Source organism: Mytilus trossulus, chromosome 5 (assembly GCF_036588685.1).
Source record: "Mytilus trossulus isolate FHL-02 chromosome 5, PNRI_Mtr1.1.1.hap1, whole genome shotgun sequence".
Taxonomy (NCBI): Eukaryota; Metazoa; Mollusca; class Bivalvia; order Mytilida; family Mytilidae; genus Mytilus; species Mytilus trossulus.
In genome coordinates this window covers 43,369,794-43,396,930 of record NC_086377.1, presented here as the reverse complement: position 1 = coordinate 43,396,930, position 27,137 = coordinate 43,369,794, and the positions used below count along the sequence as shown (strand labels likewise).

General features: G+C 31.0%; 1 protein-coding gene across 2 annotated transcripts; it reads right to left on the bottom strand.

Annotated features, from left to right (window-relative positions):
• Positions 1-1,955: 1,955 nt before the first annotated feature.
• On the bottom strand, positions 1,956-27,137 carry LOC134718865 (transmembrane emp24 domain-containing protein 7-like). 2 transcript variants are annotated; one of them, XM_063581685.1, is made up of 3 exons: positions 26,830-27,137; positions 20,056-20,304; positions 1,956-3,576 (listed from the first exon to the last, which is right to left on the bottom strand). In XM_063581685.1, exons 1-3 carry the CDS (start codon positions 26,977-26,979, stop codon positions 3,337-3,339), a joined length of 639 nt encoding a protein of 212 aa, XP_063437755.1. In that variant the 5' UTR covers positions 26,980-27,137; the 3' UTR covers positions 1,956-3,336. The 2 variants fall into 2 exon arrangements, with proteins under 2 accessions (XP_063437755.1, XP_063437756.1); XM_063581686.1 differs by lacking the exon at positions 1,956-3,576 and adding an exon at positions 9,453-11,720.

Below are 27,137 nucleotides of genomic sequence, written 5' to 3'. Positions count from 1 at the left end.
TCAAGAATATTGAGACAAGACCTTGTGTGTTTTGTCATGTAATACACGCACCTACCCAGTGCAGTAAAATAACCGACACAGAATCCCGTATGATAATAGTAAAACGTGATAAGTTATGCTTTAACCGCCTTGGTAAACACAGAATAAATGATTGTAAATCTAAACACACACTGTGTGTATTACACTTTAACGTTGTGTCGCTTGTTTTCTCTTATTTTTTAGTGTAAATTCACATTGCGATAAGACGTGTCACGGTACTTGTCTATCCCAAATTCATGTATTTGGTTTTGATGTTATATTTGTTATTCTCGTGGTGGGATTTTGTCTGATGCTCGGTCCGTTTCTGTGTGTGCTACATTTTATTGTTATGTCGTTGTTCTCCTCTTATATTTAATGCGTTTCCCTCGGTTTTAGTTTGTTACCCCGATTTTGTTTTTTGTCCATGGATTTATTAGTTTGAACAGCGATATACTACTGTTGCCTCTATGTAAGGACAGTTATGCAATTTATGTATCCGATACAAAGAATATGATCCAGTTTTTTTAATCTTTGGTGTAAATTCCAAAGGAACATAAACAAGAACTATGATTATCCCGTATAACTCCTTGTTAAGTGTCGTGGGGGTATATTGAGTTTCCAAAAAAATAATTGTCAATACATTATTCATTTACACAAGCACATACAGTGACACTATGTTGTTTGGGGCTTTGGGTACAGCATGTTTTTCATAGAGGTAAGACAGGTGTTAAGTAACATTAAAATGTGGCATAATTAGCAAAGATTAAAGTAACCTTCACCAATTTTTGGATAAACGCAAGTATAGGTCACCGTACGGCCTTCATAAACGAGAAAACCCATACCATATATTCAACTTTAAAAGACCCCGGCAATAGTTTACTTGAATAACAAATACTGGTATATCACACTTAAACCAACGAATTACTGAATTAGTCTTTTGACGAATACGACTTGGTTAACATGTGCGGTTAATCGTCCGATAGTATACTGTCCTGGGTCAGTGGTGCAACAGCATACACATTATCATAATATTCAATATAAGGACATGATAGGTTTAACTATCTTTTAGACCAGGTTAGATTCACCATTTTCTACATAAGAAATGCCTGTCCCAAGTCAGGAATATGACAGTTGTTTTCCACTTTTTGTGCTGACATGAATTGTCATTGAAATGGTTATATTTATAAATTTACTGTTTACACATTTTTGATTTTTTTTGAAATACTAAGGCTATTCTACCTCAGGCATAGATTACCTTAGCTGTATTTGGCAAAACTTTTAGGAATTTTGGTCCTCAATGCTCTTCAACTTTGTATTTTATTTGGCCTTTTAAACTTTTTGGATTCGAGCGTCACTGATGAGTCTTTTGTAGACGAAAGGCGCGTCTGGCGTATATTCGAAATTTAGTCCTGGTATCTATGATGAGTTTATTTTCCATTTGTTTGGTGTGTTTGAGCTTTTGAATTTGCCATTTGATTATGGACTTTCCTTTTTGAATTTCCTGGAAGTTCAGTATTTTTGTGATTTTACTTTTTGCAGCCATTTTCGACAGAAGGAAATGCCTGCACCAGGCAAGGAACATGACTGTTATTGTCCATTCGTTTGATATGTTTGAGCTTTTTATCTTGTCATTTGAGAAGGAACTGAAGTATATTTTTCAAGATTAAAAATAGTTTACATTATCAAATGCTTTACATGCAGTTTTTTAACGGCTTTGAAATAATTTGTGAAGTCATGTGTATGATAGGATAATACCGGTATATGGATGTATCTTAGGTATAAAAAAAATAATGGAATGATATGTATGTGCTGCTTATTAGTTCAGTGGTGTAACTTTCTTATTCACTACTTATTATGTCAAATATCTGTTTATCGATTTAAGTGTTTTTATACAACAATCTGATTTCGAAATTGGTGTAGAATAAACACAGTCACAGTTGAACATATAAAATAATTTTAATTGGAGAAAAGGAAAACATTAAAGCTGCTTAATTTCACATGATAGTAAATTTGATGTTAGTACATTTAGATATTGAAAGCGTTACATTGTAAAAGCTATGACATTAGGGACCTATTCCATTTCTGTAACGTCTATGTTAGACACATATGATTAAATTATGCGACTAGTATACGTAGTTGGTTAATTTTCTCATGTACAAAAATGCACTAGTCTTACTTGTGCAATGACATGGGCGTATATGAGAATCTGGCTAAGGGGCCTGTATTTCTGTGTTCCTTTTCTCTATTTCATATAGTTTAGTGCCTCATCATTATCTTTTCTTTATGTCCCCCAAATATACTCCTATTATGTAAAAACAACACCCAGACCCTTATAATAAAAATAATGTATCTTTATGTGCCAATTCCTTAATGCCATATCCCTACCGCTGTTTTGATAAATTTCATATTGGAAAAGTTTGCTACATCTTCCAGTAACAAGAAAAGTTTGAACTAGTATCCCTATCCCCGATATTTGAGGTATTAACTTCTAAATTGTTTGGGTCCTGCTTATATCAGTTGTAGTTTTGGACTACAATGCCGCTGTTTGTTTCAAACTAAGGCTCATTAAAAACAATGTATACAGAAGTCTTAACAAATAATTTAACAAATCTATTGATAAAAAAGTTACTACTCATCGTCAATAGCCATTAGATACAATTCTGTCTGCTCCGCTCCACGTGACCCTTTCGTATCCTTTGGCTATTGAGGACCAAAACTACTTGACTTTTACATCGGTTTGCATACATACGTTTGACTATTTTTGAAATCGATGGGTATTTTCAATTGAGCAAAATATTTTATACATCTCAACACCATGATTGTAATGATGAATTCCATCTAATTGTAACTTTGAAAAGATGTCAAAGAAAGGGTTCGCTCAAACATTGTACTGTTTCCGATTAATGTGTTCCAACAACTGGTAGATTCAACAAATATTTACTTTTTTTAAATTTGAAAGAACTTTATCAGGTAAAAAAAATGATAACATGTTTGTAAATAACAGCATAATAGTACATTTTCTGTTGGCAATACAAAAACTTTTACAAATTATTGTAAACATTTTAAAAATTTGTTCGTCTGCACTCAAACTTGTCTACCCTATGTATTGTTTTGACAATATTTTATTCAGTGAAAGATATTACTGAGAAAAGAAGCAGACGCCATTGAAAATATAGCGATTAATTAAAACATATACCTGAATTGTGAACTTTCAGACCAAAAAATAAATATACCTTAATATCAGTGGAAAAATAAAAACGGATAACGATTCAAATTGCCGATTTGATATGGATAATTTGTTCCTATTCAGTACAAAAACTATGACGTAATAGGGGTTGAATTGTAACCTTTTTTCTCACTGAAAAAACTTCTAAGAACAAACACTTGTCCGATTCCCAACATAAGAATAAAAAATGTCTGTCCTAACGACCAGTAGAAAACGCGACTGTTCAAATCATCAGCGTATATTCGACCTTTGGCTTCTTTCAATCTGAAGTGTGTCTGGCTATCAACTACCTCTCTGAGTGATGAGTGGATATCTTCAGAGGCTGTCTCCATCTACAATATAAAAAAATACGTATCGTGAGATGATAAGGTCTATTGAAGTTAGTTGAAACTGTTATTTTTAGGACACATTCGTTGTATGCCACTGGACCAAAAGGTCTGAATGGATATGATAAGACATTTTGTCCTAAAAGATAACATATATACGAACGACAATAAAGAATTGCAATTTCCAATATGATTTTACCACTATTTTAAGTTTATGAAAACCCTTTTAAGTAAAACATACACCGTTTAATCATTTTCACAGATGCACCCCTTAATTTTGCATGATCTAGGGCACTGTCTCTACATGTGCACACAGATAGTATGATAACCTTCCGTTCGTAAATACCTTACTATTTTTTACAAGTACAAGATTTACTCGTTTCATAAATGCTAGATTTGAGTTTTTACAGTGTAAACCATAATATAAAATGAATAATCGATGTTTGCTGTGGTAAAATTAGAAAATGAGATACTTTAGGAAAACAATCTGGTTTTTAAATAGATATATATATAAAAATATACATGCATCGTTTATGAAAAAACCCCAAAATACCGAACTCCAGGGCAAATTAAAGAAGGTGAAGGCTATAAAACGCAATTCATCACAAAAACTAGTGGAAAACAACTGCAATTTTCATGACAGGGTTTTGGCGAAGAAAATAGTTGGCTAAACAAAATTTTAAAGCTAGTTAATCCTCCCACTTGAATGACAGTGGTGATAGTATATCGACAAAATTGAGAGAGCAACCCAAACAGGCATAATAGATAAATGCCCATAATTGTGATCAATCAGTCGAAATAAACTGTATAAACATACACCATAGACTGAGGTATACAACTGACTTAAAGTGTCCTTTCTTCCTTATCTGAGGGTCGTGATGTAGAAAACATGTAGGGTCGTTCTAATTAAATGTAATTGGATCAATTGAATTATTGGACATTATAATCGCTACATGTTTGTATATATTCGAAACACCTGTCTGTATGGAAACAGATGCATTTAGATAAAAAGTTTACTGTGCGCCATTATCATGATTATAAAATCAACTGTGTCATAATTGATGGACATCGCAAACATATCAAGTCAGGAATATGACAGGTGTTGTCCATTCGATTGATATTTTAAATCATTTGATTGGAACTTTCCGTTTTGATGTTCATCGAAGTTCAGTACTTTTGTGAATTTACTTTTTATATGTAACCAAACATATGCCGTACATTATACCCTTTTTTAAATGCCACTTTGGAACACATTTTCCACAGTATATGCGTGGTGATTGCCGGTATTAAAGGATGAGAATAGTCATTAAAGGTACCAGGCTAATAATTTAATACGACAGACGCGCGTTTCGTCTTCACAAACATCATCAGTAACGCTCAGATCAATAAATCCTTATTTTTTTAACAAGAGTGCACACACTGAAATGTCTCGCCTTCTTTACTTATCCTTGATACTATCTTGATAGACCTAAATATAAAGCTTTATTACAACTGTCAAATAAACTCAACATTAACTAAGAAAATGAAACATTGATGAATGAACCATGAAAATGAGGTCAAGGTCAGATGAACATGCCAGGCAGACAAGAACAGCTAACAATTCTTCAATACAACAAATATAGTTGACTAATTGCTTATAAATAAAGAAAAACAGACCAAAACACAAACACTTAAAACTTAGCAATAGACCGTGAAAATGAGGTCAAGGTCAAATAAAACCTGCGTAACCGACATATAGATCATAAAATATTTCCATACACCAAATATAGTTGACCTAATGCATAAAGTATTAGAAAAATAGACCAAAACTAAAAAACTTAACTTTGACCACTGAACCATGAAAATGAGGTCAAGGTCAGATGACACCTGTCAGCTTGACATGGACACCTTACAATCATTCCATACACCAATTATAGCAGACCTATTGCATATAGTATAAGAAAAACAGACCAAAACACAAAATCTTAACTATAACCACTGAACCATGAAAATGAGGTCAAGGTCAGATGACACCTGCCAGTTGGACATGTACACCTTACAGTCCTTCCATACACCGAATATACTAGACCTATTGCTTATAGTATCTGAGATATGGACTTGACCACGAAAACTTAACCTTGTTCACTGATCCATGAAATGAGGTCGAGGTCAAGTGAAAACTGTCCGACAGGCATGAAGACCTTGCAAGGTACGCACATACCAAATATAGTTATCCAATTACTTATAATAAGAGAGAATTTAACATTACAAACAATCTTAACTTTTTTTCCAAGTAGTCACTGAACCATAAAAATGAGGTCAAGGACATTGGACATGTGACTGACGGAAAGTTCGTAACATGAGGCATCTATATATATACAAAGTATGAAGCATCCAGGTCTTCTACCTTCTAAAATATAATGCTTTTAAAAGTTGCAGGCTCGACAATAATTCATACATATACGCAAACAGTTTATTAATAAAAATGACCATATAATTGAAGTGCTGACTACTGGGCTGGTGTCACCCTCGGGGACGAAACGTCTACCAGAAGTGGCATCGACCCAGTTTTGTAAATAGTTATCAAGGATAATCAGGCTTATAATTTAATATGCCAGACGCGCGTTTCGTCTTCACAATACTCATGAATCAGTGACGCTCAGATAAAAATAGTGAGAACGCCAAACAAATATAAAGTTGAATAGCATTGAGGATTCAAAATTCCAAAAAGTTATGCCAAATACGCTAAGGTAATCTATGCCTGTGATAAGTAAATCCTTAGTATTTTGAATATTTCATACTTTTGCAAACAGTAAATTTATGAAAATGACTATAAAATTGATATTCATGTCAACACCGAAGTGCTGACTACTAAGCTTGGTATACCCTCGGGGACGAAACGTCCACCAGCAGTGACATCGACCAAGTGGTGTAAATAGTTATCAAAGGTACCAGGTTTATAATTTATTACGCCAGACGTGCGTTTTGTCTACATAAGACTCGTCACTGACGCTCAGATCGAGTGGTTACCTAGTCCGTCTGTGCGTACGTCTTTAACTACATTTATAAAAGATGTTAATGTGTGTTATAATGATTAAAGGACCAATGACATTGAGTTAATTGTCTCACGTAAATTATTACACAACTTACTTTATGAAAGTGTTTATTTTTTTACGCCAGACGCGAGTTTGTCTTCACAAGACTCATCAATGACGCTGCAATCAGGTAATGAGAGGCCAATATAGAAATGTATTATTGTTTAAGACAGAGTGTTGCCCTTAGCGTCGTTTTTTTAGACCAGATTGTTTATCGTACTGTTACAATTTCTCTCTTACTTTTTTTAGTTGCATGATAAGTTATTTTAATTCTTTCACATATTCAAATTCAAGACCGCGGGAAAGAATTTTTAATTGGGCCAGCTGTTATAAGATACTAGGTCACCGGACACGGTAAAGAAATGCAGAAGTGGAGTTCAATGTCATTTATTGATTTTCTGTGATAAGCGCAATGGTGTTGATTTCGTCTATAAAATTTCCTATTAATTGATCCCCTTCATAATTTTTTTATTTGGATTTTTTGCATTTACTAGAACCATCATTGGCAACTGTCACATATTAACATTAACCAGAAAAACTAAACATTGACCAATTAAACATGAAAAGGAGGTCAAGGTTAGATGAACCATGCCAGGCAGACATGTACAACTAACAATTCTTCCTTACAACAAATAAAGTTGACCTAATACTTAAAGTTAAAGAAAAACAGACCAAACCACAAAAACTGACATATTGATCATAAAATATTTCCATACATCAAATATAGTTGACTTATTGCATATAAAATTGAGAATGGAAATGGGGAATAGTTTAGAAGAAGATACCCAAAAAATCAAAAACTTAACTTTGACCACCGAACCAAGTAAATGAGGTCAGATGACACCTGCCAGCTAGACATGCACACCTTACAATCATTCCATACACCAAATATAGTAGACCTATTGCGTACAGTATAGGAAAAACAGACCAAAAACAAAAACTATAGCCACGGAACCATGAAATTGAGGTAAAGGTCAGATGACACCTGCCAGTTGGACACGTACACCTTACAGTCCTTCCATACACCGAATATACAAGACCTATTGCTTATTATATCTGTGACCAAAACTTAACCTTGTTCCCTGATCCATGAAATGATGTCGAGGTCAAGTGATAACTCTCTGACGAGTATAAGGACCTTGTAGGGTACGCACATACCAAATATAGTTATCCTATTACGTATAATAAGAGAGAATTTAACATTACAAAAATTCTGGCCTTTTTTTAAGAAGTCACTGAACCGTAGCTGTTGCCGCCGGATCACTATCCCTATGTCCAGCTTTCTGCGACACAAAAACCATAATATAGACTTTAAACCCAGATTTAATGCTTTTGAGCCTGTAACAAGTTAGAAACCTCATCAGTAGTTGTGTCATTATCACAAGTCCGAAACACATCAACACTCAGACCCTATGACATAAAGTTGTATTACTTGTGGTATTATTATTTGTAGTCTTTTGACAAGGGTATATTTTCAGTATAATATCATTTATCAAATTCTTCAGGAGCTTTTGTTAAGTTCATATATGACATTTTTGTATGTATTGTTACAATCCTAGCTTGTGAACGCAGCTCCTTAAAGTCCTTTATACACTTAATAGTGGGATTGTTCTCATCATGTGTACTGTACAGTTATTATAATTCGACCAATTTCAAAGGAGTAAAGGGTCTTATATTTGTTTTGAAAGTATTTTGGCAATAACTCATTGTGAATACAACTAATCGGAGAGGGAAGATTCTTATCCATGGTACTATTGTTAACTTTCATGTGTAGTTGTTCATTTTATACCACAATTTCGATTCGACCATTTTTATCAGATTTATAGAACTTTGAACATTTTTCAAAATGTTGTAACAGCAACATCCTGTTAAAGCAACTCCACTCAGATCACAGACTGTTTTACAGAAAACTCTTCATATTTGGTAGAATTGGTTGCCATTATATGTGTATGTAGTTGACCAATTTTGATTTGACAATTTTAATGTGAGTTATGGGTCTTTGACGATTTGTTGGGAGAATTGTAACAAAAACATCTTGTGAAAGCCAACCTCTGAGACCATTTTACAGAAAAGCTCTCATACTTAACAGAATAGTAGTTGACCATATTATACCATCTTTTTTCAGGAAGTTTAGGGACTATATTTTTTTTAGTATTGCAATAGTGTCATCTTGTAAGATCTACCGTGTGAGTACTCCTCTAAGACAATTTGAAAGAACATTGTCATACATTGTTTGCTGCTATGTTTTATACAATAATTTGATTGTACCATATATATGAGAGCTAGTTATAGGACCTTTATCGTATTATGACTATCATACCACAATGACATATAATTACACACATATTAGTTCCTCTTTATGCAGGGTGGGGGAAATTTTGATAGGGTGCAGAAAACTTGTTCATATTGACAGTTTTTAATACTGATAACAAACAGTCTTAAAACAAGATTTTAAAATGTAGAAATTTATTCCGATTTTTTTCAAAAATAAGATAAAAAACGTAGGCAAATTATAAAAACATCTAATTTTTGGCATAACAATTATTATAGAAATATCCTTGCACAATATCAATATGTGCAGCAAAACTTCAAAGTATCATCAAAGAGCCTTGAGGAGTTGTTTGCAAGGCAGATGTCAATATTTCTGACATGCTATAACTGAACATTATCAAGCTTCTGACTAAATATGAATCATTCCCTTACATAAAAGCTAATAAATGCACAAGGTCTTTCATACAAACAGGCTGAATAGTGAACTGAGGAGTTTATACTGGACCTGTTTACACCATTGGCAATATGTAAAAAGAGTCAATTAAAGCATTTTATTCCTTAAATCTTTTTGTCAATGGAAAACAAAACATACAAATAAACAAAGTACTTCAAATTTAAATTATTGATACTCTTTCATCATGATAGCTGACTTATTGAATAAAAGATAACAATTACATATTTATTTCTAAATGCTCTCCTACTTTAATATAAAAAAAAATTGTTTGAGAGCACAATTCAACAGCAGATATCTGAAAGTATTTAATCTGAAAATTAAAACTTTGATGTTGTCTCCAAAATTGTTTCCAATTTCCCTTCATCATGTACTTAATTCAGAGAAATATTTTAATTGACTATTTAGTAGAAGAAAGAAAAAAAAATAAGAAAAATTCTAAATTAACTTTTGAAAACTAGATTTCTAAAGAAGCAAATGGAAGATAAATAACAATAAAAACTTAAAATGAGCAAGCACTGACTTTGTAGATTTTAAAGTAAACCCTTGATTTAATTGCAAATGAGATTTCCTGTGATCATGATACGCCCATCTAATTAACTATTACTATAAAATCTACTGGGAAATCTTTCATTCACTAGATCACTAAACCAAACAGCTTATTTCTAAAACAAAAAGTACATAACCATAAAAAAAAACAAAAAAAAACAATGAATGTTTTTATACAAGTATATCATGTATATGGAATGATAACCATCTATACAAAAAAACAAACAAAATAAATATTCTCAAAATACGCACTTCACGACAATGCAAATGTGTTCACATACATCATATAAAACAGAAGTACAAATAGCACACAGTGATACAAAATATCCACACTACAATTATATTACATCAAAGAGAAAAAAAATTGAGATTTTTCATACTTTTACAAAAATTATAATATATCTAGCATGTCTAGTATCTGAATTGTGTATTCATGTACAAGTCTGACAGTGCAATATGGTTTGAATAAGTTTGACATCCTGACATGCAATGGCATCAGAGCATTTAATATAGTTACCATAGTTACTGAACATGCATGGGATATATAAATGTATAAATATAGGTGTTTTTTTAGTTGCCTTCCAAATTTAGTACAAATCTTACAACAGTTTACAAGTGATTGGCAACATTACATGTAAAGCATTTACGTAAAAGTAAATTTTTAATGTTATCAGATAATTCACAATGCATTGTGGGAGAAATAAAAAAAAATAGCTAGGTTAGATTTTCGAAAAATTTACAGTTCAAATCCCTTGTACTCCTATTTATTAACTAACTTTGTCAAATACTTTCATTCCTCTATAATGGTATGAAATGAGCAAAATGAAATGAGCAATGAAAATAATTTACAATGAAATTTAAGTCTAATTACAAACATGATTTCCGTTCTGAGTCTTGGTATGTACTTCATTTTACTTTGGACCTGCCAAAAATAGTTTCGAAAACAATGCTTGAATAGATTTTTTTTTCAATCAATTCTCTAAAATATAATAATCTGAACATTTAAATTGCATTGCAAGTTTTGATAGGTTAATTTATGAGTCTGAAACCATACTGGAAAATTTGATGACCACAAACTTGATCTAAACTGTGAAAAATCTATATACATCCTAGTTTTAGGGGAAATTTTATCTTTATCATGTTAATTAGACTGAACTTCAAATATATCTTGATAAGGCCATACTTAAAAATTTGGTTTATTAAAAATGATTTTTTTTTGGTTAACGCTTGATTTTGTGGATTTTTAATTTCAAGAATTTGTCCATGACATTGACATTGTTTCAAAACAAATTTAGATTGTAAGGATAACAATAGATGCACATTATAAGCCTAAGTGGAAAACATGTATTTTGTTGAAGATAAAACATGTTTCATAAGAAATTCATGAATATTCAATCCAAAAGAACAAAAATATTTCAACAGTTTTTAGTACATTTTGCAAATATTTCCCCCACATAATTTATATCCACTACTTAAATGATTATGCTAATTTATACTGGAAGAATTTTAAATCCTAGCAAATTCATAAATTTTCAAGGATGGCCTACATGAAATAAGTATAAAATCTAATAAGCAATACATTATGCTTTTCCTGTTCTCTTGTCTGTGAAAAAACTTCTTAGTACTAAAACCTGCCCTATTCCAACAAATAATATGATTAATGACTGTCCTAACGACCAATAAAATACTCTATCGTTTAAATTTTCAGCAAATACTCTGCCTTGAGCTTCACGCAGACGATGATGAGTTTGGTCATCTAATATGTTACGTAAGTCTTCGTGTATACTGACGGCTGATGTCTCCATCTACAAAGGAAAAAAATAAGCCGTAACCAGATATACATCTTGATCTGACCTAGCATGCTAATTGTAAAAAGCTTGATAAATATTACCGTTCATTGTGTCTATCGGTTAATTGTAGTGTGTGTTGAGTTTTTAGCAAAAGACATTTTACCTAAAAATTTTACCTTTAACATTTTACGGCAATTCATGAAACAAGTTTAATGTATCATGTGTATTGTACAGTGATCGGGAAGGACGTGCGCCCTGCGCCTATAGCGCATATTCACCAGAAATGGCGCATAGAGTGACAAATGTAAGCGCCCACGTGGCGCACGATATTTTTCACATCGTTTCGAAACGTTTAGATATCGTCAAATAGATTTCCGATCGTGTTCCGTGCCACATGTGTGTGGAAACAACTGTAAAATGTTCCTCCAATCATTGGAGCACCTATATATTTTTAGGACGTCTCGGGTGTTTTCCTATGGTAATAGAACCATGCGGTTTAACGTCTCGGGTGTTTTCCTATGGTTATAATAGAACCATGCGGTTTAACTGATAACCAAAAAAACGCAATTAACCATCATTCATGATATAATTTTTTATAAACAACTTTACATTTGTGAAATTTGGCTATTACAGACGAGATTTAACTCTAATATATAATCTTTTGATTTAGTTTAGCTTGCTATTATTTCGATTGAAAACCCCTGAAGCCATTTTATGAATATAGTTTTTGTCTCCATTATAGGCGCTTAAATGTCCTTGTCATTTTTTGGTCTTTGGCTCGTTTTGACATTTTGTAAACATGACTTCAGCGAATTATTATTTTGTTCTATCAATTAATGGTACTCTCTACTGTTATTCTTGGCATCTTGATGAAGCAATAATAATAATACAAGAAGTGCACAGGACGTTCCTGAAATGTCCTCTAATACGGAACGTCTGGAATGAGTATGGTATGACGAAGACCCAAATTTAATGTTAAAAAAAACATGAACATGAAAACAAGTCAACAGTAACAGTTTAAACATTGTAAATAAAGGTTTATCTTTAATATTGTCCTTTTTGGAAGAAGTTATTGTATATTCATTGAAATTACAGAATCACAGGAACAATATTATTTAAAATCATAATTTTTAGGAAAATTTGTACCAACACCTCTTTTCCAAAACTTGGGAAAATAATGATACTTTTATTTTTTTACAGAAGTCAATTCAAATGGCCCACTCATTTGACAACATGGCCCATTATTTTTTAAAATGGCCCATTGAATTTATTTTTGAGGGGCCCTGGGCCCATAGTGAAAAAAACCTTCCAGATCACTGATTGTACAAGGCAATGAAACAAGAACAACGAAAACAGCAAAGATTCAATTGCACTATCTAACTCTTCTAAGCCACAAACCATGAACACAACCTGATGCAAAAATAACTTAAAAGATATAAACCATGATCACTGGAATTCATCTTTTCTTATCAGTACTTATTTTCATGTTGATTTGAACAAAGCAGAAAATCATGAACCATTCTAATCACATGCAATTGGAATATTTTACATGTATTGGCTAATTTGAAAAGGTACATTTGTTCTTTTAACATTGGTCATGTTGGTTTACAATGAAGATTCTTTACAAAGTCATACCTATTAAAACTTATTTAATAGAAAAGACATATAACAGGCTATTATTTGAACTTGAAATTATTTTTAATTATGGACTTTGCTTGATTTCTTATTATTGAATTTTTTAATAAATTCCATGTTTATTCTGTACTGAAAGAAATGAACACTTTCTATTACAAAGAAAATAGTATATTTTTAATAGAATGCACTGTGCCACGCACAACACTATCTAACCAAAATACATTGTAAAGAAAGTGTTATTTACCACTCAAAAGATTATAATACCAAATAAACATGAAATTTATCAAAAATTTTAAACACAAGAAATCAAGCAAATTCCATAATTTAAAATAATTCCAAGTTCAAATAATAGGCTATTATATCTTCTTTCATGTTTTACTTTATCTTTGCATGCTTCTTATGGCAATTTGTGTTTGGAGTCTGACTTACAGGGTACAAACTTATGCTGGTGACTGGTGCTTTAAAAAATGTTGCAAAATGTATTGTATAAAAGGCCGACACAAAACATTAAACATGTTTAAATGGCAAACTTGATGGAATTTTGACCATGTTGACTGTCAGAACTGACATGAGTATGATGATCCATAGTTTTCGCAAACTCTGAGGCAAAGGCAATAACTCTTATTTTATCTATATATCTGTGCTATTAAGATTTCTGTCTTTAATGCAAACACATGTATGTGTCATGTGATTAAATAAATAATATTGATTAAATAACCATAAAATGCTATATAAATTTAGCACAATGTTATTGTCAGTCAGGGGTAATACTTATACAAGTGTTCTTTATACACTGGTCCAGCTTAACTTCATTTTTTTAATTTTTGAGGTACATGACTAGTTTTATGCTTTGTACATTAATTTTTTTAAACTCATATTTTTAAGTAAACAAATTTTATTTCATTCTTTTCTTGAATTTTCATGACAACATTGTTCTATTAGAGAGTTTTATTGTCTGTAATTGACAGAAATTTTGTCTAGATAATAAATGTTATTCCAAAAAATAAAAGGGGAGATAATTCAAAATTAGAAAAATCTTACAAATTTACTTAAACAGTAAATATTACTTACATATATATTCGAGTGAATAAATATGACTTCAGAGTGACTCAGACTTGTTTAAGCATTCACCCTGACTGATTGTAAGTCAAAGGATTTTTTTATGGTTTTAAAAGTATTCAGCATATTTATCATGTTTCTGATTTTGAAATCTAAAACTATCATATTGATCTAATCACTTCTAATTTCAAAGAAAATATCAGTAATTTTAAATAATCTGACAGTATTGAAATATGCTAAAGACATTCCTGACAAAACTCAAATTTAAACTGATGATCACCAATAAATCCTTCGAAACAATTATGAGACCATAGACTATACATGTTCTTAGAATTTTGAAACACTACATTGTCTTTTATTTTTTATTTTATTATTTTATTTCATTCCCCAAGTTAGCCAAAAAAAGGTTGCTACCGAAAAAAAAATCTTTGTCCAGTATAAATGTAGCAAACTGTGTCACACCATCTTCATTTGTTTCAACTTATATCAATGCTACAAAATTATCAACCTAACAGATTTTTATATGCTAATAGTCAGATCAAGATGATGCGTTCATGCAGGAAAGTACAACATGCAGGTATTGTTCAATAAACAGGTTTCATCAACTAACTTTACTTATGGGCAAAGTAAAAAAAAATGGTTCCTTGCATATATAGCAATATTTATCAGCCATGCTGATAATTTGATTGTATTATTTGATTTCAAATGATGTGGCCTGATGTGTAGAATATTCCTGCAAAATTTCTTTGGAAAATCTCAAGTATTAAAAAAGTTATGTTAAAAAAAGACGCCAAAATTGTCAGGAGTGCAACACTTTTTTGTGACATTTTGAAAAAATACTTTTTTTTCAAGACACAGCAAATTGTTTTATGGAGTGATATGCCATAAATTCTTATTTCTTTGAAAACTGTTATATCTTAGTAATGAATTTAGCTCAAAATGAAGCTTTTCCATTGAACCATATTGATACAGATGTGTTTTGAAAAAAAGTTGTGCCATGTCAGGAGTGCAACACAAAAATTAGTATTACTGAGGAATAGAATGAATTTTGAACAAATGACTCACACCTAAACATAAACAAAGGTCAATACTGTGAAACAAATATGTCCTTTCTAGAATAAATAGTTTACTTACCTGATTATTGATATAAATAATGTGTCAGAGTCAAGTAAATAAGGCCTCCCTATGAGTGTCAGGAGTGCAACTTCGAAGTTTAAAGACTCACACTTAAAAAATGCAAAAGCAAATATATGGTTCTGCTTTATTTTTCAAAAGATACTATACTAGATACAAGATTGCACCCAAAGAGAAGTCTGATAGACAAGGAACTTTTCTTTTAGAACCATTTCTTTGATGTCAGGAGTGCAACACTTTTAAATTACCATTTTCTTGGACTTACATTTTAAGATAATTTCACCTACTAGTGACTTATATGCATCTAAACATGTTTTCTAACTATTTAGGTTACATGTTTGAGGTTTAATAAATTCTTAAAGGTAGGTTTCAAAGCAGGACTTAGATCCAAGAATTGTTTTTTGTCACAGACAAACATATTTTTATGCTAGATATTCATATAATTTTCAAATTATGGAAGGTAATTGTCTTAAACTTTGTCATTTGATTAGGAAATAACCATATTTCATTTTACAAGTTTTAGAATGGTTTCATGTAACACTTATTTAATTATTATAATTGATATAACAAACTATTAATTGTGTTGCACTCCTGACATGGATTTACCATAACAAACCATTTATCACATTCTGAGTTCAATTTTAAGACCCAACCTTTCAATGAATGAAAGATTGGAAAGATGGTTGTGAAACTAAGCTTTAGAGTAACATCAGACAGTCTAAGTGCATACAAAGTCAACAACAACTTCAACTTTGAGGAGTAGAAAATTGAGAAAAACAATGAATTAAGATCCTAATCTGAAGGTTAATCTAGACAAATATAAACAAAGAAAGAATAAAGAAAACAAAACAATGTAACACTTAATTCAAAAGACTTGACCAGAATTAAAACACATATGAGAAAAGGAAAACAAAACAGAGAAAGTGGTAACAAAAGAGAAGAAGAAACTTGACACAAGCTGAAAAAGTTGCAAGCCAACAGAAAATTGTCCAGTCATGTAGCAAAAGTACAGATGGACTAACAATACCTAAAAAATCAGAAAGAGAAGTCAAAGAAAAAGACATTATCTGCCTGACCATTCCAAATCTTGTGCTAAAACAATTGAGCACCTCATATCCACAGCTACATCAAGGTGGTTGTCAGAGTTAATGAGAACTGATGGCAGCTGAGTACAAGAAATTGATGAGTTTTAAAATGTTGAAGTATAATCAAAGATGAGGAACCCCTTAAATATCTGAAAACTGTTGAAAAGAAAATGACATTTTCAAAGAGTTCCTTTTAAGTTCTAAGTCTAAGTTTTTTAGGTAGCCTCTATTCTTTTTGAAAATGCCAGTTTCTTTTCAAGTTTCCAAATCTATTAAGGATCTCTCAACTTTGTTTCCACTTCAGCACCCATCAACTTCTAGCACACTTCCATCAGTACTTTAGTTCTTTCTAACTACCTTGGTTTAGCTGTGGCTATGATGTATTCAATTGTTTTACAGGGCAAGATTTGTGTTTGTCAGGACGAATTTTTCCTAAACTAAGTCTTCTCTTTCTGTTTCTCTAGATGGTGTATCTTAACCTGTACTTTTACTTATCAACTGAATATTTTTCTGTGGGTTTGGATTTTTTTTGGATTGTGTAAATTTATTTTTCTCTTCTGTTGCCAATCTCTCTATTTTTTCTTCCATTTATTATAACTATGATTTCTGGTTAAAGTCTTTGTATTTAAATTAAGTTTTAAATTTCTTGTGCTTTCTTTGGTTATATAATGTCTAGTGTGTCCTTGAGGTGGATCTTCTTTCAGATTTTTTTCTCAATTTTCTGCTCATCAAAGTTATAGTCGATGTTGACTTTGATGGTGTGTTTTGGTCCCTTAGTCTGTCTGATTCTGTTCTCAAGTAAGTTTAGTAAGTTTAGTTTCATCAACTATCTTTCCCATCTTTTATTTATTTTAAGGTTGGATAAGCAAGATGAACTCAAAATTTGAGAAACTTTCTAAGATAAAAATATTGAATATATGCAAACACTTTTTGTTGGGGTAAATTCATGTCAGGAGTTCATAAAAATTAACTGTTTGTTAATACAGTTATAATAATTTAATTAGTATTTCATGAAACCATTATAAAACTTTTAAAACTGAAATATGGTTATTTCTCTTAAAAATGCACAGTTTATGAGAATCCTAAATTATATAAAAATTCAAGAATTTTTGATTAGGACAAATATACTTAAAACTAATATATCTATAAGTCCTGCTTTGACATTCTAAAAGAACATGTTTGTTATACAGGATTGACTTTTGTTTATATTTAGGTGTGAGCCATTTAAGCAAAATTCATCTTTTCCTCAGTAACATTATTTTTTGTGTTGCACTCCTGACATGGCACGACTCTTTTTCAAAACACATCTGTATCAAAAAGGTTCAATGGATAAGCTTCATTCTGAGCTGAAATCATCCCTAAGACATTCTAGTTCTAATATACATAAGAATCTATGGCACATGTCATCATATTACAAGTTGCTGTGTCTTTCAAATAAAACATTTTTTTTCAAATGTCAAGAAAAAGTGTTGCACTCCTGACAATTTTGGCATTTTTTTTTAATGTAATTTGTCTAATGCTCAATATTTTACAAAGATATTTAGCAGGATTAATCTACACACCAAGCCACAACACTCAGCCCATTTTGACATTGCAATCACTGTTATTTAAGAAAATAGTAGAGAAATGTGATGAGATGTGAATTTATTTATACAATAAGTGATATGTATGATATATAGCTAATAAAAATATTGTTTAAATGAAAATAAAATGTCAAATCTGAAAGGCACAAATGTATATAAACACTTAATCTAGAAAGCATGGTATGTTTTGATAATGGATAAACTATTTTGTTATGATAAATATTGAATGTCAGGAGTGCAACAAGATAGGGTAAAATAAAGTACCTTATATAGGTAATAATTTAAAAAACAATAAGAGTTCAGAAAAATTTTGAAGATTGCAGATCTCTTTTTAAGCTGTCAAACAACAATTCTGATGGATATTTAATGGAATTTAGTTCATAGTTTGGTAACTTACCCTCAATTGTATAAGAATGTGTCAGAAAATCCAATTTAAATATGGTCTGAAGTGCATAAGATGCATGAGGTAAAACAGAAATTACATTCAAATGACAGATTTAGGTCCTTATAAACCATCAATGATTAAAAAATTTAAAAAATCATGAGCATTTTGATCTAGTGTCTGTATTTTAGTTTGGTGTATAATATGTCAGGAGTGCAACAAAAACAGTGGAAATTGGATGTATTTTCTGTTAGATACATTTTTTTCTTAAAAGATTTATCTATCATTTTTTTTTGTCATTGAATATAAAAAAGGGTTAATTTTGATAAGGAGAAGGTTGTTTATCAACTAATTGATGAATTATTTTTTAATTAAAACTTTTTTAATCAACTTTAAATGAATTGATACAAAAAATAGCCAAAAACATTAAAAAAAATTATAATCAAAGATGAGATTATTAATTTTTGCATTAAAAGTAATGTTTGGATTTCTGCAATCAAAAAAACATTAATATTTGATAGAATTTGTTTGAAATCATATTCCCAAAAGGTATACTTGATTTAATTTTTTTCAATTGGTTGATGTCAATAAAGTTACAGAACTTTTTTGTTTCTTTATACTTTTTAATATCCTTTTGGATTTATTAACTTAAATGTATATGTATCAAGATACTGTAAAAGAAAATGGACTAAAACTATGTTGAAATTTGACAAAAAAAAAAAAATTTGGACCATTTTTTTTTACTTTGCCCTTATACATGTATATATGGACTGGGAAATTTTAATACAAATAATATAAATTAAAAAATCCATCATTCAATTGTTTTGTGGCTATCATGAGGGAATTCTTTCTCTACAACCCTTAATAGCCTTATCCATCCCAGACAAAATGAAAATTGTTTGAAACCACACTTTTTAAAAAACGAGTATTCTAGTTTTGCAAATATATTTTTCAAAATGCTTTTTATAACAGAATTTTTCAAACCCTGACATCTCCCCCCAAAAATTTTTTATTAAGGTGTCCCCCCACTGGGCCTAGGCCCTCCATATTTTTTACTGAACAAAAAAGCTGGAGTATTGTCAAGTCAATTGTTACAATGCTCTTTAATTAAGTTGTTTAATGTCTGTACATAAATGAGCACACACTTACACTTTCAACCAAAAACAAGAGGCCACCTCCTGTATTTTACTAGATAATGGCTTCCTGAATGTATAAACCATTTATAACTCATGTATACCTGTTTATTGAACAATGATAAGCAAACAAATGAAAATAGAACTATCATGCAATACCAATTACAACTAATAGCATGCAAACTAGCGGCACGAAAGAAAAGACTTCTAGATCACAAAATTTTCATTTGTAATATTCAGCCTGACAATATATAAACGAAAATTAAAAAAAATACAGGTCATTTATTTTAGTTCATGCCAAATCGATGTTATTTAAGAAAATACAAAAGTTCAACTTACCAGAGTCATAGCTGTTGCATGTTTCCCTTCTTGTTCAAAAAGTGGCTTTTCATCTCCAACTTGGAAATCAAAGTAGACGATCTTGTGTGTAAATGTTGAAAACTCATTACTAAAACAGAACTTGAAGACCCCACTTTGATCTGGTGTCCAGGTAAAACTATCGTACTGCTTCTTCACGTCTTTGTATAACACTTGGCCATTGGGAGCGGTCAATTCCATGTCCACATCATACTGACCACCTGATATAACCTATAAAATAATGCAAATTGAGTATTTGAATATAAACTTTACTTGTACATGTTGTATATATATATATATGTCAGCTAAATTATGTCCTTGATGTGAAAATAATTATAATAGGCAGAAAGATCAAAGGAAAATGTGCCAATCAATTAAAATGTATTAAAACAAAATACTGGAATAATACTAGAATACATCTACATGTATATACAATGTACATGTATAGGAATCTGATGTTCAGTGGTTGTGGTCTGCTTATGTGGTTCATAAGTGTTTCTCATTTAATATATATATAGGTTAGACTGTTGGTTTTCCCATTTGAATGATTTTACACTAGTAAATTTTTAGGCTTTTATAGCTTGCTGTTTAGTGTGAGCCTAGGCTCTGTGGTTTAATACTTTTATAAATTGTGACTTGGATGAAGAATTGTTTCAATTGCACTCATACCACATCTTCCTATATGGACCATAATTTGGTATTCGGCCTTTGGTTTCTTTTTGTATCCTTTTTTATAAGTTCTAAAATTTTAACTTTTATTTTGTGGGTTGTGTTGGTGTTAGAATAGTATGAATGGAACAATTGAGTTTTTCGAGAAAAAATTAATACATTTTGATTCACCGTTTACATGACAGGAAACCAAAAAGGAAACCAATCTTTATTTTCTACAATATATTTCAAAAGACATAAATGAACACCATTACAAGTGTTACTTGCTTCGTGTTAATATTTAAAATCTATTTTCAATGTTAAATTAAAGGTTTTTTTAAATGTGACAGGAAACCATAAGAAACCGAAAGCATTTTTTTAGTTTTATTTTATTGCAAAATATGCTTGAAATAATCTGAACAGTATACTCTTTCTTAATATCCATCTTAAATGTAACAGTATTATAAAACTCCTAAATATGTGCTTGTTTTGAAAACAATTAGTACAATTTATTCAGAATTTTCCATATTTTCTTCATTGATACAGGATACCATAATCGTTGTATCTTGATGTTTTGGCCAAAAAAATATATTTATATTTGGTTTTGAAATTCCAGTTATATAAAATTTATTCCAAATCATTGGCAATGTAAAATTCTTTAAATCCAGTAAAGAAAAAAACTTTTAACTTGGAATTAAAATCTTTAAAATAGGCACCATGTGATATTTGTGACCTGTACACCATCAACATGGTTTCCACATTTTAACCTACTTTAGTGGGCTAAAATCAATAAAGTACTTCCTTTCAAGTCATGCCTGGTAAAAGTTTACTTTTCCTTTGACAAGTTTATTGCGTTTCTGAAAAGTGTTTGCAGAACATGAATAAAAAAAAAATAATTAAAAATTGTGACAAAGTTACCAACTTTGTACATTCCAAGTGTAACGGTAAATTAACATGCATTTTTCATTTAATTATCTTTATTCACCTAAAATATCCAGTAATATTTACTGCTGAAGCAAAATCAATCCAACGAACATCGACACCATGATAAAGAGACGTAATTTCGATTGAATTTTCCAAGGACCCTTTACATCGTTATTGGGAAACGTAGTGTGTTTAAACGTCGTTCAAATCTGAAATCGATTTTGTCAAGTCATTGGGCATTTATTTTCACACAAGATCGTATGTAACATTATGCACATAGGAAAAATAATAGACCCCTGGCGCAATCTCTTTGAAAATTGTATTTTCCTTTTTTAAACAAGTCGAAACAAGTCTACAGATTATGTTTGCTAACATCCCATTGGAAACAAAAACAATGTTTAGAACTAGTATATCGTATGTCCGGCTGTAATGGCGTGACTCATGTTAGTCACATGTTTCACTTATGACCGGAAATGATTAGAACTTAAGGACAAAAACAATTTTAATAAATAACTGGACTTCTCTGTTTCGTGTTAAATGTAACGCATAACGATAACGTCATTTTCTTACTTAATTATTACGAAGATCAAAACAAGAATTTAAATCATCTCTGATTTACCTGTTTGAACATCTCGCGAATGTTCATATTTGCATATTGTTTTTAAGAATTCTATTACAACAAAGCAGATTACATCATCTAAAATTTGCGTTACGAAATCGGACACAAAAGTCACGCCACTGTTCTTACATCTGCTACATAAATACTTATAGTCATCGGCATTTTCTTCTGACTATTCTTATTGGTCGATGTTCTTTGTTATTTGAAAGCAAAAGTTACGAATTTGCCGGTGACGATTATCTATAAATCAGTCAGCGTTATGCTCTTCGGAAGCAAAAAGTAACGTGAGAAACGACACAAAAATACGGTTGTAGAATCTTTGAAATTTGTATATTTCAATTTTTTTTCTAGGGAAGAGTAGCATACACTTGTATGTTGATAAAAATAATGGCATCTTTAGATGTAGTTACAACTTTTCTTACAGTAATTCACAATTTTATCACTTTTCTATAGTTATAGGAAACGAGCCCAATAGCAAATTATGGTCCATATATCTATAGGTCATGTAGGTAGTGGAAAAGTGCAAAAGAGAATGAAAACAGAAAAGAAAGAAATACACAAACTCAGTATGAAGAACCAGTTTTAAATAATTAATCGCGATTAAACATTTAAATTTTTTTTTTTTTACAAGACTTCACACAAGATTTCCTATTTATGGATTTTGGAAGTGTCTAACTGAAAAACTATCAGAACTGCTTTATAAATAAACCAATAATTCTAATACTAAACAAATACAAATAATTATAATAAAGAAGATATATATATTGTCATGTTGTGATTTATTTGATCTTTGCTGATGTGATGTGTGATGTTTTGTAATGGTTTGGGAATTTGGGAGAAATCAGTGCAATTTCCTGGTTTGCATTCCGTTCCCTGCTGTGATGAAATGAATGTGATCATAACAAAAATTAATTGACAATTTATAAGTTCAATACACCGCTATCTCTTTTAAACTAAGTTTGAATGATATTTGATTATTATTATTAGAAATAATTGGGATAATTGCGAGTAAGTTTTTCACACATGTCAATTTCCGTATCCTATCGTTACTATGAAACCGACTTAAATAAAGTAGTGTCAAGTCCCAACAACATGATCCATGTATATGTCTGTGCTCATAATCATTGATAATTAATTTGCATTGAGTTTACCCTTACATGTACATTGTACAAAATGTAACAACTCCCAAAACTTGAAAATGTCTTTTAGTATCAAGTTACATTTTTCTATGCACATGACATGATTTTTACACAGGGGAATTAACATGATTAAGGAAATCTATGAAAAAAAAATTGAAATGGAAATCGGAAATGTGTCAAAGAGCCAATAACCTGACCATAAAGAGCAAACATCTTACTGAAGAGCAGAAAACAGTCCAAGGCCACAGTGGAATCTTTAACATAACAAGAAAATCCTGAACCTAGAGGCAAGTTTCTGAACAAAAATGTGAACTGGTCAATGATTAAAACAGATATTTTTAAAACTTAAAATCGACCACACTAATTTTGTTTGACACCCTTATCCTCATGAAAATACCATACGGGGTAACAAGAATGAGGGAACATATGTTGACATAATCTGTTTGTTGATGTTTTCATGTACATTATTTAAGCGATGATGTATTGCTCCCAACACTTCATAGATTTCTGCCATTCTAACGTGACTGATGTGTGCAAAATGAAAATAGGACAAGGTTAAATTAACTTTCTTGGAACCAAAGTATTGAAACTCAATCATCTTGACTATCCAGAGTTGTACAAATTGAGGGTTGTCAGGATAATGATATTGAATAGATATTAAGGTCATACCCTGGTTACCTTGAAGTCTCACTCAGTCAAGGTCTTTGTAATTTATGTATGTTTGGTAATCCCAATTTTCAATTGACAAACAGTGATATTATTATTTTCTGAAGTGTTCATTGAGGGCCGTAATACAGGTACCTTCTTGATTAATAACGTTAGAATTCTTGCCAAATGATGTGAACGGTAATTTTTGGTATATGTGTCATAAGGCTAAATTGGACTTATATTTTGATTTATTATTTTATTCAAAAATTAAACTTTTACAAAAATACTGTTTTTACAAATTTAATAATTTACATGTCAAAACAAAATGTGAGTTAATTAGTGACGTTTGATATTTAAGGCTTTGTGACAGATTGAGAATTAATGTGAGAGAATTAAGCATATAAGAGAATATGTGTTAATGGGATTATATGAGGAATTATAATTATCTTTTATATTAATTATGTGAAAACTGTTACTTATTGCTAGGTGTTATGAAATGTCATATTAATTTGAGTATTGTTACAAATGAAGTATTGTCTGATTAATAGTATAAATATTGTGTGAAAATAAATGTAAAACAGTAGAGTAGTAGAGTAGTGAGTAGAGAATAGAAATAGTGTGGATAAGGAGTAAGAACAGAGAGTCGAGATAGTTACAGTTAGGAGTCGTACATTTGATATTGACATTGTCCTATGTTTATTTCTTGGACTTGGAATTAAATGATAATCAAAAGTGAATCTGTTTGATCTTTGATAACTGCAACAACTAGTTTCTGTCATTGGTGTCAACGTTTTTCTAATGATTTTTCGCATAAAATTATGACCCCGTAACAAGGCATAGCGACTGAGCCAGCAGCCCCTTGGTTACAGATGACCATGAAATGAACTCTTTCTTTTAGACGTTAAAAACATCGACTGATTTTGACAAATCACTTTAATTTTTTCCCTAAAATGAAAGTAACAATAATTATTTAAGACCTCTGACGAATCAGGAAAAGGATATTTTGACGAATCACTGTAAAATCTTAAGGTTCATCATAACCTTTTGGCTAATATGGCCGTATTTACACCTCAAATTTTACTCTGAGTACAGACTAACCTATGCACCTGCAACAGTTTTAAGGGATGGCAGGAACTAGATATATAAATTTTAAATGCATTTTATGTTTTAGAAAATTATAAACTTTTCTAGATTTTGCTATCCAGTTTTTTTCGTTCCTGCAGAAGGTGCTAAAATTAACTAAGTAGTGAAAACGATTGAGAGTAGTATTGATTTAAATGGACAATAGATGGACAATGAAGGGTAACATGAATTACCGAACAACAGTGTTATTATCCGAATAACACATGTAATTATCGAATAACTCTTCAAATATCAATATTAACACATTTGAGTGACTTTTAAACATATATTATTGAATAAAATTATAATAGAAGTGTATTTTATAACCTAAAAATAGTTTACAAGTTGCAGGTAAGTTAATATTGATCATTATAAAATTATGGATATCGGTGTGTACTTCCAAGATGGCGACCAAGGAAATCGTAAGGAATGAATAAAAGAAAGATTGCATACAATCCCTCAACGTGTTCATCTTAGACCACCAAAGTGGAGACCTCACACCACGTCAAGGCAATGAACAATATGAGGGTGGGCATTTTTTAAATAAAATATAGAATAGTAAACTGTTTAAATTAGTTTTTGTTTTAATTTTTTTATTAAAAAAAATATTATCTTTATCATATTTTTATATTTGTGATTTAGAAATGGATGTTAACCAAGCCCCTTTAAAACTATAAAATTACAACTATTAAGATATCCTGCACAAGGCACGGGCTTGTCTGTCATAGTCTGCGAAAATACACTATTTAGATTTTACTAATCCTGGTTCTTCGTCATTACCAATTACCAAAAAATAGTTGCTCTGTGTCGGCGTCAATTAATTTCACTCTAAGATGATTGAAGAAATTGCTGAAGATGTCGAAGTCGCTCAGTGTTGTCGTGAATAAATCGGACCCATACATATCGGCGGTTCTTTGGTCTTCCCCATCACACCGATATCCATAAATTTATAATGATCAATATTAACTTACCTGCAACTTGTAAATCATTTTTAGGTTATAAAATACACTTCTATTATAATTTTATTCAATAATATATGTTTAAAAGTCACTCAAATGTGTTAATATTGATATTTGAAGAGTTATTCGGTCATTACATGTGTTATTCGGATAATAACACTGTTATTCGGTAATTCGAGGTACCGGACAATGAACACCTGTAGACAATAGGTGATTTAAACTGTGTAACTGAGTGGACCGTATCAAATGAAACTCGGGTGTTTGTTTTTTTTGCTATCTTCTGCAGACTGAAAAAACTGGACAATAAAATCCAGATAAGTTTTAAATTTTCTGAAAAGTAGACTGCGTATAACTTTTATATTTCTAGTTCCTGCCATGCCTTAAAACTTTCCTAGATGTACCAGTTTGTCTGTACATGTACTCATAGTAATTTTTTAGGTGTAAACACGGCCATATTTTTCAGTTCCTTATGATGAACCTTAACCAATTTGTCTTGAACTTAAGCTGTAAAAAGACTGTTTGATGCCTGATATTAAAGGGCATTACTACCCTCTTCATTGTGTCTAACAATCATACAAACCCAACATATGTCATGTTTACAAATCTGTTTTACTATGTTTACATCTATAATTGCATCGAATTTTGAATTATTTATTGTTGTTTCGTATGTTTATATTTGTTATTGTTGTTTACAAACCTGAAATTCAAGGGTAGACTGAACACCCTTTTCAATTTGTTCAAAAAAACACTGTCTCTCATTATCTGGTAACTCAAATGTCAGTTCGCCGGCAAACACAACTGACAATAAACTAAGGACTGCGATGACACCGATCAATTTTTCGCTCATTGTCAACACGGGATGCTAAATCTTATAATCAAAGTTCGTGTCAATCTATTCTTATTTCAACAATACAGTTATTAAAACGTGTGCAACATGTGTTGTCAAGTCCTTCCTAATCGTCTTGTCGAAAGATGGCGTAGTTTAAAATTACGTGGCATACGAAA